The following is a 15,341-nucleotide window of genomic DNA, read 5'->3' as shown; positions in this document are numbered from 1 at the left end:
ACCCCTCTTTCCAAAGGACAAAAGCATTATTCACTGAATCTAAGTAGAACAATCAACATGCAAATTTCAGCTTAGGAAATTTACAGTTTTTGAAATGATACTGATAATTTTAGCTGGCTGGAGAACTTAAAACAGTCTCAGTGCAGTGAGATATGTCAGTTATTGCCTCTCTACAGAAGAGGGATTTTTTAACCATCATTTAACTTGGGATCACCATGTATCCTGAAACTGAGTATAAAATTTGGGACATGTGCATTTCTTTCTGGCAGTGACTCTGGATTCTTAAAGAAGGCTGTTTGTGTTCAGTAGTTCTGCCTTAGAATTACAGTAGTGGTAAGAATTGAGGTGGAATGGTGCCTGCTAGAGTGTAAGTTCTACTTAAGAAAATAACCAATTCACTTAAATGCACTTAGACTTTGGACACTTTATTGTAAACATAAACCAAGTCATGAATCTGAAGAGTGAGTAGAGAGAGTGAAGTATGAATTCTTGAAGTTGGGCATGGATATATATATATATATATATATATATATATATATATATATATATAAAATATTTATGAAGGACTTTTAAGACTCCAGGGGAAATGCTTTATTAAGTTATAATGGTATAACTAGGACATGAAACTGTATTTTATGTAATAAAAGACTGTACTAATGTGTGCAATTTGACATTTAAATGTAATAAATTGCATAGGAAAAAGCTTGGAGGAGACACATCCAAATCAAAACTCTGCATTTTGCTGTATTTTCCAAAACATCTTCAGTAAGTTCACATTAAGTTTGATAACCTAAAAGTACTTTTATGAATGTGGGTTTTATTCATAAAACCATGATGTTGCTTGCTGATTCCTGGAATTGTTTTTGAGTTTCACACTTGTAGTATAAACTAAAGGGGCACCTCAAGCCCCAGTTTATTGGACTGAAGTGGTGAAAATAGCTCTGGAATACAACTTCTCAGTGGCTGAACTTGGGGAGCATCCATAGCAGATGCCTTTCTGGGAGTGAGACCACTTGGGGCATCAAAGATGGGCTGCAACCTGGAGCTTGGGAGGCCTGGTGATCAGCTGCATAGAAATCAGCAGTTCTGATCTCAACAAGAACACCATGCATTGTGCACAAGGTGCTGGCCTCCTCACAGCATGCGTGCTATAGGCTGGTCACCCAACCTGGACACAGGGAATAGAGTTGTTTAATTGTAACCTGGATGAACGAGGCTCTGTCTAGAAGGTGACCAGGGTGGTGAGAGGGACAGCAGAAAGAACAGGGTGCTAATCCTGGAGAAGAGTCTAAAAGCAAGCGTGAGACTGCCTGCAGATATTTGAACTGCCCTAGGTTGCTTCAGAAACTAGGTGAGAGTAACAGGAAGGAAGCTGTGGGCTCCACAGCAAGAAGCTAACAGAACAGGCTTAACAATCCTCAATTTGTACATGTCTAGGTCCAGTTGACACACTGTGACCCTGCATTCCCTGCCTTATCACAGACATAAATGTGCATATTATTTAAAACAGCACGTTTTCCCTTCATTTAAAATACTGATTGCTGTGGTTTGACTGTACCCCCTCCAAAATTCAGTGTCGCTTAATGTGCTGGTAGTAAGAGGTGGGGTTTCTACAGGGTGATTAGGCCATGAGAGCTCCTCCCTCACAGTGGGCTTAAGGCCCTTATGAAAGAGGTATCATAGAGTGCAGGTCTCTTGTCCTCCTGCCATGTGAGAACACAGCGTCCCTCCCCTTCAGAGGATGTGACCCTCACCAGGCAACTGAAACTGTTGGTGTCTTTGATCTTAGACTTCTCAGCCTCTGGAACTTTGAGAAAATAAGCTTCCATTCTTTATACATTTCCCAGTCTCAGGTATTTTCTATGGTAGCACAGAGACTAAGACACTGCCTTCCTCCCACTCCCTTTCTGGATTGTCATTCCCTATGTAATGAGCTCAAATGGCCCTGGCTCACCTGAGGCAGTCATTTGGGCCAGGAATAGGAGGAAGAGGGAGGTGGCATCCACCTGGAGGTGGCCCCACTGGTCATCGCCCACCACGGTGCTGCAGGTAGCAGTGTTGTACTTTGCATGCAGGCTGTCCTTGGTACTCTGAGTGTGCTTGAACTTCTCCACTTTGTCCACCTGAGGGAGAAGGCAAGCCAGCTTCAAATAGCTACACAGGTTCATGGCTGGCAGAAGTCACATAGAAGGCCAATCACTGGATCTAGACCTCTTATCCGCTACCTCTAGGAACCAGAGGGGTGGCAGGCAGCTGCAAGTGAGCACTACACATAGGGCTGTGCTGGGGATTCTTCCCAACCATTCAATGGAAATGCCTCAGTCCAGGGCTGGGGGCTAACAAACTCTGCAGAGGGAAAGCCATGCCAGAGCCCCTGCTGTAGCACATGATGGGTACTCAAGAAAACAGGGAGGGAAGGAATGAGTACATGATTAAATTTCAAATTCTCATTCCCTATTGTTGAAAAGAAAAGAGCAACTTTGAACATGATGACTGTGGATGGGGACCGTCTCACACTCATCTTTGAATTTGCATAGTACATGCTCAATGAATTGTTTTACTTGCACCTCATTAAAAATATCAGTGAACAGTAACTTCACATTTTAAAAACTCAGGCACTTGATCTTACATGAAAACATGCCCTTTTATAAGCTTGGCAGAATAACAATAGTAAGTGGTTTTCTAGAAGTGGCTTTAAATTTTATTTCTTAATTAAAAAAAGACACAAACTCCTTTTATACATGCAACTCTTCAAAAAGAGTGTCTCAGAAAGTACGCCTTGAAACCATGATTCTATAGTGCAGTAAGCTGGCCTTATTCATGGATTTGTTACATGTGGTTTTGACCAAGCACTGTTGAAAATAAATTTTAAAAAATCAAAACAAATTTCAAAAACAAAAATTTTAAACTCCTATCCATGCATTATGCAGCTTAGTTGATGTGGAGATGCTCTCAGTCTGTCCAGCATTATCATCAGTTGTGTTTCAGTTGTTGTGTGATCTGTTGAGTGTTTCCCTGCCTATAATTTTGTGAAAATATATCTCCCCAAAAGCAAATGATTCCCAAAAGCAAGGTAAAAGTTATGGTAATCCTCCCAAACCAAAAAAGGGCATGTAATATGCTTAATTTAAGTGCTAAAGTGAAAATTTTAGATTTTGAAGATTTTAGAGTTGTATCATACCTTTACTGGAAATTGGGTGGCGTTATGGGAAAAATTAATCAAGGACCTGCAATGTTTCTCAATAGTGGTCTCTTGGAACCATACACCCATGGATACTAAGGGCCTGCTGTATAATAAAATTATTGAGGATAAAAAAGAAAGCAAGAAAAATATTTTAAATTGCTCTAAGTTCAAAACATATTAAGCATGTTAATTGTCACTATTAAAATGACATGAAATGCCACACTTAGGCTAGGTAAGCACACGTCTCTCGAATTCCACCTACCTGTCTCATCATGCACTGGAGAAGACCTCGCATCAGCTTCACCACATTCTATAGAAATAAAGTGGCATCAGTAACAAGGTCCAGGTGCCTTGCTCCCAGAAAACCACCTTCTTACCTCCCCACATGGCCAGCACTGCCTAGCGGCTTCCCTGGAAAGGCAGATCCTGAGCATATACTAATATTCTGATTGTTCATATTATTGACATTTTCTACTCCATCACAAAGAAAGAAAAACCTTGATAAAGTGACTTATTTCATATTAAAGGGTAGGATCAGATGCCATCTCTTGGCTCTAAAATTCAGTGACTCCCTATTGACATTTTAGCAACAGAATTTTTATAAGCTTAGTACTATGGAACTTTATGTCACATTTCTTAGTTAAACTAAAGATGAATTAACTCTACCATACCTTCCCAAAAGTATGATGTTTTGCCAAAAGAGCCAGTTGTATCACCATTACTGGACTCTTGAGCAAAGTTCTTACAAAGTATAAATGGTAGCCAAGTTTTTTTTAATAATTGATGTATTGCAACCAATTACTATCACTGATATAAGTAATAATAGTAATGCTACATTAGTCACTTAACATAACATCCAGGCATTACTTGGATTATCTTGAATTCTTATGCCGCCTTTATGAGGTGGCTGGTAGTTTTACTCCACTTTATAGATGAGGAACCTGAGGCTGAGAGAGGTGAGGTAACATTACTCAAATCTCCCAGCTGGCAGGAGTGGAGCAAGGATAGAGCCCAGGCAATCAGACACTGCAGTTCAAACTTAAACAGTACATCATGTTGCCTTCCATTTCCTCCACAATTCAGGCCCATTTAAAGACTGGCTTTTAATAAGGTCTATTAAAAACACTATACAACTTCCTCACGAATGGTGGGACAATGGAATATTTTCTAGGTCAAAATAGCCTGGCCTAAAGAAGTTTCTACCCAGGGGCATATGCTCTCTCATAGAATGTTCACATTTTAGTCAAGTGCCACAAAAGTTCACTGCCAGTGAAATGCCTGGAAGTCAGATCCTTCCACCTTTAAAATCTTATGAGTCTAGGATATAATCTCACTTTTTGTCTTAAACTCTTTTTAGGCAGAAAATATAATCTCATAATTGTAAGGAAAAATAGGCACTCGCATTCTTTTTTTTTTTTTTTTTTGCTGTTTTTGTTGTTTGCTTGGTAGGACTAGGGTTTGAACTCAGGGTTTTGTACTTGCAAAACAGGTGCTCTACCACTTGAGACACACCTCCAACCCTTTTTATTCTGCTTATTTTGGAGCTTGGGTCTTGCTTTTTTTTTTTTGCCTAGGCCAGCCTGGACCCAATCCTCCTATTTTAAGCTTCTTGCCATTGCTGGAGTGACAGGCGCACACTGCTATGTCCAGTTTTTTTCAGTTGACATGGAGGGGGGTGTCTCACAAACATTTTTGGGGGGGCTGGCCTGGAACTAAGATCCTTCCAATCTCAGCCTTCCATGTAGTTAGGATTATAGGCATAAGTCACTGGAGACTGGCAGTACTAATATTTTTATAATTGACATTTCCTCTTACTTCTCCTTAAGTAAATAAAGTTATTTTTCATTAGGAAGAAGTACAGTGGTTCCCAGCTGGGAATGATATTGCCATTTCCAGGAGGGGGAAGCATTTGGAAATGTGGGATTGGAGGCTTTTTAATTATCACAATGTCAGAGGTGGGGACTGCTGGCATTTAGTGAGTAGGAACCAGAGACCCTAAAGATCCTACAATACATAAGACAGTCACGCAATGAAGAACTATACTTCCCGAGCCCAAAATTCAGTAGCGCCACTACTGAGCACCAGCAGAACATCCCTGTGTTATTTTCCTTTATCAAGGGAGATGTCTTCTTTAGTTTATTAACTGCATTTGCCAGACAGTAAAAGGCATTATGATGAAACAATATGGTCTGTTTGTGTGTCACTATTCTTAGCCAGGGAGCAGCAAATTTAGATAACCTTAAGCCAGCCCAGGTACGGGTGTGTGAGTCTGTTGACAGTTACTGCTTTACTTTGATTTGTGTCTAAAGGGTGATAGGAGACACTGGCATCAAATTTATGAATGATTTACTTGCATAAAATTCATGTATCTTCTGGGAGGAGCATTCAGTGTTTGCTGTTTGCAATTTTTAAAACTTCCCTCACCTCAAAGACAGAGTGATTTCATCACCTCACACTCAGAATGTCTGGTCAAATCTTTTCTTAATGAGAAATTACCATGGCTGTCAAGTCTTCCCTCATGCTGCCTATCACTCATGCCCCTTTTAGTTGCTACCAATAAGGACCAATTTTGCTGGAAGAACTCTTCTAGGACCTGATGATCCACTGAATATGAAGGCAATTCAGGAATGTGTGTATTCAAGACAAGTCCCAAACTGGGCATAGTGGTCCACATCTTTAATCCCAGCATTTATAAGACAGATGCAGGAGGATCAGGAGTTTGATGCCAGCCTAGGCTACATACAGAGAGCTTGAGACCAGCTTGGGCTACATAGTGAGACCTTATCTCAAAAGAAAACTAAGAATGTAGCTCGGTGGTAGAGTACATGCGTAGCACATGCGAGGCCCTGAGTTCAATTCTAGCACCACTTCTCCCTGCCCAAATTGTGTCTTTATAAATATAAAGCCCAAAGGCTCTCATGTTTAGAGAACTGAACCTTTTTATTTCAACACTCTTTACCTCAATACTATCACTACAATTTTTGGAATATACCTCCTGTACTCATGGGCAGATTATTCTAAATTCAACAATAGCAAATCTTTGCTTTGGTGAGTATTATGAGTTCTGATTTTAGAAACCAATAAAATGACTTTTTTGTGCTGTATGGTGAATAACATAGGCACAAAAACTAGATAACACCAATTTGGCTCAAAATTAAAGGATGATCATGAAATTAATTAATAAGCCTGACCACCTGGAATGGCTCAAAGTAGAAAGATATTTTTAAGGGAATTTTCAAGGGAGAGTAACAAAGAGGGTTGAACTGACAAAAGTAAAGCATATTCACAGCTGGGATACATTGACAAACCCTTTGAACATTGACTTTGGGATTAATAATGAAAGACAGGACTGTAAAACAGGTACAGTGTGTGCATGGGGGGTACTTGTGGGAAGGAGTAGGATAAATGGAGGAGATGAAGATGAAGGAATAGGGTTGATGAGTTTCATATACATAAAGGAAATAGAATGATGAAATCTCTTGTAATTGTTTTAAGTGGGATGGGGAGGGAGTGGCAGGGAGTAGATGAGGAGGCAATTTAACCAATATACAATGTGAGGCTATTCAGAATTGACACAACAAATCCTCCCTCAACAATAAATAGATGCTAATAAAAATGAAAAATATGTTTGAGCAGTGTCAGTAGTGTTTGGCTGTTCTTTGATGTGACTACTCTGAAGAGTAAGTACATACGTTGCAATGTACAGCTGTAATTTGTTGACTTTTTATAAACAATCATATTAGTTTGTAACTACATCTTGCATATAAACATGCATATAATTGATAGAGCATATATGAAAGAAATGTAGCTAGTTAGGCATGTTGACATATTGTGCTTGGAAATGTGGATACTTTCATTAGTCATTTGGTGTGGTTTTTGTTGCAGTCATTATTTTGTGGAGGGGACCACCTAAATGCCTCCCCAAAATATTCTATGGCAAAAATGGAGGACAAGCCTGCATGACAAGTATTCACCATACACAGCTACTTCTCATAAAGCTGATAAGCAGCCAAGACACAGTGGTCGGTCACCATTACCTGCTCCAACTCATAGGCCTTGGCCTTATCTTCATCACGGTCAGCATTCTTGCGGTAGGCCATGCCCAGGCCCCACACAGCCAGGATGCTGTAGATGTTATCCCGCACCCAGGCATCCTTCTGGTCATGGCTGGCTGACAACAGCCCTGTGACAGGGTTCTGTTAGAGGAGACACAAAATAGCTTGGCAATCACCCTTCACATAGTTCCTGGGCAAGAATGCTCACCTAAGGGGGCAGATGAGGACCTGGGATGAGGGGCAGAGAGACCAGAGTTCTAGTCCTTGCTCTGCCCCTAGCTTGATTTGGGGTGGGAAATCACATCACTTCTCTGCACCTCAGTGTCCTCCACTGTATAATTAGGAGATGAGACTAGAAAACCTAAGTAACTTTCTAACTCTTATATGCTTCTTTCACTTTCAGACCACACCACACTGTTGTAAGTGACAAGACAGAAGAAACAGCAAACAGAGAAAGCTTATAAGGCTTTGTAAATCTGCATATTGAATGCTTTAGGTCTTCTCTGGCTTTCACACTCCCATATCAGTTGATAAAGCACTGAACTTTAAAGCAAGAAACCTTGATGCAGGACCCAAAACTACTTTCTAGCTCTGTGTACCCAGGGAAGCCACCTTGCCTATCTGGACCTCAGCTGCCTTGTCTGAAATCCAGACACTTCATACACCTAAACAGAAGGTTCTGTACAGGAGAACTTTTCAGACTCTATTTAGCTGTGACATCACTGGAATTTTTTAAAGCAGTGGAGTAACTGTAAAGCCAGACCATCACACAAAAAACTGTACACAAATGTTCACAGCAGCATTATTCATAAACACTAAAAATTAGAAATGGGCCAAATATCCACCAATAGTTGAATGGATAATCAAAATGTAGTCTTTATACTGAAATATTATTTGACAGTAGATAGGAAGTACTAATATATGCTATAACATGAATGAACTTTGAAAACATACTAAGTGAAAGAAACCATTCCCAAAAGGCCCCATATATTGAGTGATCCCAGTAATATGAAATGTCCATAACTGACACATATAGAAAGATCATTGTTTGCCTAGAGCTGGGGATGGAGGCAGAGTGAAGGAGTGAGTGGTTGCTCATGCTTTTTCTTTTCTTTTTGAGATGATGAAAATGTTCTAAAATTTATTGTGATGTATGCACAACTCTGTGATTATACTAAAAACCATTCAATTATATGCTTTAAATAGGTGAATTGTGTGGTAAGTAAATTATATCTCAATAAAACTGGTAAATTTTTTTTTACAACTAGCCCTAACAATCTCAGAAGAGCCTAGAAATAAAATGGATAAGCTAGGAAACAAGTCACATAAAGGTAAAGCTCTGTTGACTTTTCTGAAAAATACATCAACAAATGTTTGTAATAAAGTACACATAACAATCAGAATTTTGTCAGCCTAAAAAGATCTATTACTCATTAGGGCTGGTGATGTACTTTAGTGGTAGAGTACTTACCTGGTATGTTTTGGGCCCTGGGTTCAATCCCAAGCACCAGAAAACAAAATAATACAGTACAAACAATACATAAAACACAAAACAATAATCATGACTCAAAGGGTATCATATTATTTATAAGAAGGCTCATGCAAAATTCCATAGGGTACATTCAAAGTGATACTGCCATGGTTATTAGGTAAAAAAAAAACATTTTGGCATCATTTCACATGGTCCCCCCCAAGAAGTTAAATATTTGACTTTTTCCTTTAATCTATGACCTGTCCAAGAAACATCTAAAATTCAACTCATACTACCTTCAGGGGCAATAGCATTCAGTGTACTTGATATAGGTCTTCAGTCAACAACTATGTATCAATGACATTTAAGTCAATCAGAATTGAAGTCCAGGAATGGGTGAGTGAAAGTACAAGTTGTATTCCAATAGTGGATTACTGATTCTTTAAAAATAAATCACTATTCATCAACAATTGATAACATATGTACCTTTATCTATTCTGAGGCCTGTTGGCTAAGCCTGGGACAGGAAATCCCTTCCTGGCATCTACACCAACTGTGAGTCTACTGAAACAAACAACTTTCCAATGACACAGCAGTGATGACTTACAGCAAAGCCAAGTGTGGTTTGGATTATGAAATGTCACCATCCTGTTAACTGAAAGTTACTCCTTTTATTCGTTAGTTTGGGTGTAACTGTTGGAGTGGGTTAGTTCATCTCTACCCAAAATTGAACTTTCTGTCTCCCTTGTTCAATGACAGAGAAACAGTCTGGGTGTTTCAGATGATCCCCACTTTCAAAATTATACATACACAAGCCATGAAAAATTGGGGTATTAACTGCATTCAGCAAAAGGAATTCTTACTTTGTGACCTGCTTCTCTCTTTAAATCTTTAATACATGATGCATTGTGTTAGAAGAAGATGTGGGTGGTTTATTTGATGTGGCTTATAAAAACTGAAATGATGGCAGGCTGGAAGATACTGTCATCCCCCAGTTCTGCTGTTCTTTTTAATAAAGACGACTCAGCAGTTCTGTCTTTGAGTTCTTCCCCTATGCAGACTTGGACTGTGCTGCATCAGCTATATTCCTGGTCCACGGATTCTTGTGAATAACACCCAGAGGGGCCATCTCTTTAGATAGCTGAAGCTTTGGTTGATATTTGTATGTGAATGGAAAGGGGAACAAAAGGTTGCATATCACATCTGATGCCATTTTGCAAGCTAAACACCAAATGCAGACCATAGGAAGAAGGTGGGTAGATTTGTCTAGGCTAAGCCTATGGTATAATCATTCTGATATGATCATTTTAACCACATGCTGCTTTTCAATCTTTAAAAAATATTCCTTAGTTATATATAAACCTACATATAACATTGTGTAACTATAATAATATAGATGCATTTTTTTCAGTTTTCCTTATCTTTTTTTGCTTGTTACCTCCTCCCCTCACAGCACCAATCCCATAAACACAGTCCACGTAATAACCTTGTATCTATTTCTCTACCTTTTTTTCAGATACTATATATTTAATCAGATATTTAAATAAGATTATATATATATGTATGTTTACATATAAATTACTATTCATATATAGCCTTTCTGGATTGAATATTATTTTTAATGACATGGGAATCATAAGATCACTGCTCACCTGGCATTTCTCATTCAACAGAACCTTACTAGATCCCTCAATCCATATGGTAGGGACCCATAATAATGCATCTAGTCATTTAGCCTTATGACAGTTATTTATTTACTTTCCAGGGCTTTTTATTGCCATACAAAATATGCAATAAATGTCCTTATAACATAAACTTTTTAACAATGCTCTTGTTTGTTATGGAATAGAATCACCAAAATAGAACTGTAAGATTGACAGATTATATACATATGCACTTTTACTTTTAATAAATATCTCCCATCTGTCAGCAAGCTATCAATATTTCAAATTTTTTGTCAGATGGGTGTAAAGTGGTGTTGCATGACCACTTTTATTTTAAAATTTTTATTTCCCTATCAGTGAATTTGAGCAACTATTTATTGTTGTGGGGAAGGGGCCATTGTATTTGCTCTTCTGTTAGCTAATTTTTAGTTTCTTTTTAACTAGTTTCTTCTTCACTATTTCTCCTTTAATAAGAATGGCAAACTTCCATGCATTGTGTTTAAGGGCACAGACTCTGGAATAAAACTGTTCAAAGCTTTACCACAATCCAGTAGTGACCCTGAACAAATGACTTTGACGTCTCCATCTGTAAAATGGGATTATATCACTGCCCACCTTGTAGGGTGGTTTGTGAGGATTAAATGACTTAACATGTATCAAGCACTTTGGATCATCTGACACAGATATGCAATCAATAACTGGGTGCTACATTTAATATTATTGACCTATTTGAACTGCTTTCATTCACATTATTTCTTTTTCACATACTTATAATAATTTTAGGAAATCAGATGGAGATGCATGGCTATGGGAAGAAGTGCAGGTGAACTCCATGTAACTGCCTTTTTTATTAGGAAAAAAAGTTGTTTGATATACTGTCCTTTATTTTTACTGTAAATACTGCTAGTAGAGATATTTTATCCCATTGATTTTTTTTTTTGACTGGGTCTTGCTTTATAACTCAGGCTGGTCTTTAACTCTTGATCCTCCTGCCTCTGCCTCCTCCTCTTTAATCCTCTGGGATTAAAGATATGAACCACCATGCCTGGCCTCCACTAATTTTTTTTAGTGTAATCTAAACATCATGACATCATGATGATCAGGACATCATGCTTGCTAAGTGAGTGATCTACCACTTCAGCCACATCCCCCAGTCCTTTTGCTTTTAATTTTTAAGATAGGGTCTCCAAAAATGTGGTATCTATACACAATGGAATTTTATGCAGCCATGAAGAAGAACGAAATGTTATCATTCGCTGGTAAATGGATGGAATTGGAGAACATCATTCTGAGTGAGGTTAGCCTGGCCCAAAAGACCAAAAATCGTATGTTCTCCCTCATAGGTGGACATTAGATCAAGGGCAAACACAACAAGGGGATTGGACTATGAGCACATGATAAAAGCGAGAGCACACAAGGAAGGGGTGAGGATAGGTAAGACACCTAAAAAACTAGCTAGCATTTGTTGCCCTTAACGCAGAGAAACTAAAGCAGATACCTTAAAGCAACTGAGGCCAATAAGAAAAGGGGAACAGGTACTAGAGAAAAGGTTAGGTCAAAAATAATTAACCTAGAAGGTAACACCCACGCACAGGAAATCAATGTGAGTCAATGCCCTGTATAGCTATCCTTATCTCAACCAGCAAAAACCCTTGTTCCTTCCTATTATTGCTTATACTCTCTCTACAACAAAATTAGAAATAAGGGCAAAATAGTTTCTGCTGGGTATTGAGGGGGGGGGAGAGGGAGGGGGCGGAGTGGGTGGTAAGGGAGGGGGTGGGGGCAGGGGGGAGAAATGAACCAAGCCTTGTATGCACATATGAATAATAAAAGAAAAATGAAAAAAAAAAAGATAGGGTCTCCAGCTAACTTCACTTAAGTTTTCCTCCAACCATGATCCTCCTATCTTTGCCTCCTAAGTATCTGGGATTATAGGTATGTACCACCACACTTGGCCTCCATTCATATTTTTGAAAAAGAAAAAAAAGCCTGGCAACCCTACCCTCTCCCCACCCAGGTCATGCTTTGCCCCTTCTAGTTTACCCCTGAATTGTGCTCACTCATATAAATCTTTTTTTGTGGGACTGGGGTTTGAATTCAGGGATTCATGCTTACAAAGCAGGTGCTCTACTTCTTGAATCACACCTCCAGTCCATTTTGCTTTGGTTACTTTTTGAAAATGGGGTCTCACAAACTATTTGCCTGGGCTGGCCTTGAACAGCAATCCTCCCAATCTCAGTCTTTCAGTAGCCAGGTTTACAGATGTGAGCCGCCAGCACCTGGCTTCTCTTTTTTTTTTTTTACTTTATTAAACTCTGTACACTTTTCCTGACTAAATTAATATTGGTGGAAAGTTCTATAATAATATCTGATCTCCTGCTCAACAGTCATTTTTTGAGGTGACCAGGTGTGAGATCATGAAGGAGGAGGATGGGACAGATCTCAAGGAATGCAACTACTACACTAAGAATAATGAAGAGTAGATATCACAATTCCTTCTTAGTGGAGATAGCACAACCCTGTGATGAGACTTGGACCACTGATACAGGCTGACCTGACAGTGATAGTCTTAAACTCTAGGAGAAAAGGCCTGAGACAGATGAGCATCATATAAATTGTGTCTCATTAAGTACCTTGTATTCAATAGCCAGCACCAGGGTGACAGGTAGGCTGACTGCCTTTAATTCTAGTCATTTGTTTGCTCCTCTTACCTTCTCTACCTCTTCTCAGTTCCTTAAAGTGCTCTTGTTGGCTTCTGTTTGTAAACAAAGAGCAAGGTCTAGAATGAATTAGGTCCTGGGCTTGGCATCTATGCTTGGGTAACAAACTATACTAAAATTCCAGTGCCTTCTTACAACAAATGTTTGTTTCTTGTCTATGCTTTGTGTCCATCCATGGTCACCTATGGTTCTGCTCCATGTTATCGTCTCTTTAGGAACCGGACTACTGGAGCAGCCTATATCTAAAACACTTTCCATCTTGTAGCAGAGGGAGAGAAAGACAGCTAATCATGTGAGTCAGTTTACCATAAAGATATAACAATCCTAAATGTGTATGACTCCAACAAGAGATAAAGGAATAGACCCATAAATGGATGGAATAGAACAGAAATGCGTCTACATGAATATGGCAAACTAGCTCTTGGCAACATTCTAAAGACAATCCAAAGGAGAAAGAAAAGCCTTTTTAACAAAGTGTTGGACATATATATGTAAAAAATGGACCTTGATCTAAATCAAGTTTCCTATACCCGTAGACCAGTTTGGGAAATATTGCTATCTCAACTATATTGAAGTTTTTGGTCAATGAACATGGGCTATCTTTCTGGTATAATCTTAAGCATTATTTCTATGTTGTAAGCTTCCTAGGATTAAAATCTGCCTTTTTTGTAAAAGGCAAAAGATTTATACAATTTATAGAGAGACGAGAGTGTTAAGTTTGTCTTTTTTGTTTATGTTTCTAGCCCAAGTCTTGGCCTAAGTAGGTACTGAATAAATAGATGAATAAATGTACAATAAAGGTTATGTTTTACTTATTTATAGCAAGAAATATCTTTTCACAGTTATTATCTGTCAGACTGGAGGTATGGTTCAAGTAGTAGAGTACCTGCTTTCCAAATGCAAAGCCCCCAGTCCATCGAAAAAATATATTATCTTTCTTTCTATCTGTATTATACACAGCTAATACAATTAATTTCCCATTTAAGAGAGCTTTGTTATTATTGTGCATATATTCTTCTGTTTAGTCTTCAGGAAACCCTGAGGACACAAACCAGACATGCAGAGCATGAACACTAGGAATGATTCAAGCAGGAAGTAAAGTCTCATTTTTGCTTTAAAAGTAGAAAAGTGGGCAAAACTGGGGAGCTGCTTCAAACATAGGAAATGGCTTATTGCTCCACTCGGAGATGAGTAAATAGAACAGTAACCTCAAAGGTCAGAGGTAAAGGTTAGGGAGGTAGAAGTCAGGGCAGTATATTTCAGTAGGTGAGGAGTATAGTGGTGGAAGGTTACCAGAGAAGATAGGATACGTGACTTCCTAGGGTAGTGTGTATTTTCTTTTAAAACACATACTCAACATTATAATTTTCTACTGGTAAAAATGAAAACAATGAGCTAAAGTCTTTATATAAGCTGGAGAAACTGCTTATACAACCTTCTTAGATAGTGGCAATAAAAAGAGGATTCTCAAAGCAATCAGGGGATGGAGTAGAACTTAACAGCACAAAAGAGCAGAGATGCTGAAGTGGTGAATAGTTTGCTCCTGAGGGTGGGGGTGTGCAAGTGAGAGGAGGGCGGATAAGGGCTGCAATGGGGATGCTGAGCCATTATTGGAAATACAGAATGCTTATAGACTTGGACAATAGATCGAAACAAACTAGATGAATTCAACAAGAATCTCTGTCTTGGGCTCATGTGTTTAATAAATGTCTGCTAAAGTGATTTTATTAGGTATCGTTCCCACATTTGAAATGACTCACCTCCCTTTACACATATGCCCCTCCCCAGGATCCCATCAAGTTTCTCTCTTTTACAAATCACCAGAGACACAGCAGTAACCACCCTGTCACCCAGTCACAGCCTACTCCAACACTTACATACAAAGAAATTCAACTGTCCAACACTAACAGCTGGTTTTAACAGCAACCTACCAACAGTATGAGTGCCACATATCACAGAGCCCATGCTGTGTTAACAGAAATAGAGGGGCAAGGGAATTCAGTGGTGGAATATCTGCACAAGGCCCTGGATTTGATCCCCACCAAAGCAAAACACACAAACACACATGCACACGCGCACACACACACGTAGATTTTTCAGAACTAGTGAAAATAGTCTCATTGAACTGCCAGTCTGCACGAGTATATCTGGTATATTCTATCACTGCCAAATACCATGTTTTAAAAGGGACATTCGCTACCTAGAACATAGCCAAAGGAAGTTATGAGGGCAATGAAGAGGCTCATA

At 39.0% G+C, this 15,341-nt stretch overlaps 2 protein-coding genes across 5 annotated transcripts in view; one reads left to right on the top strand and one right to left on the bottom strand.

Annotated features, from left to right (window-relative positions):
* Window positions 1–15,341, top strand: part of LOC109684825 (serine/threonine-protein phosphatase with EF-hands 1) — a 332,462-nt gene that overhangs the window by 152,520 nt on the left and 164,601 nt on the right. The window lies entirely within an intron of this gene.
* The window catches only part of LOC141419506 (phosphorylase b kinase regulatory subunit alpha, liver isoform-like), an 83,676-nt gene that overhangs the window by 59,888 nt on the left and 8,447 nt on the right, over window positions 1–15,341 (bottom strand). The window contains 3 exon segments of the mRNA XM_074062293.1: window positions 1,955–2,123; window positions 3,447–3,494; window positions 7,222–7,380. Of these exon segments, the coding sequence (XP_073918394.1) occupies window positions 1,955–2,123; window positions 3,447–3,494; window positions 7,222–7,380 (376 nt within the window).

Source organism: Castor canadensis, chromosome X (assembly GCF_047511655.1).
Source record: "Castor canadensis chromosome X, mCasCan1.hap1v2, whole genome shotgun sequence".
NCBI classification, from domain to species: domain Eukaryota; kingdom Metazoa; phylum Chordata; class Mammalia; order Rodentia; family Castoridae; genus Castor; species Castor canadensis.
Note: the sequence above shows the minus strand (reverse complement) of the source record. Positions and strands in the feature narration are given on the sequence as shown.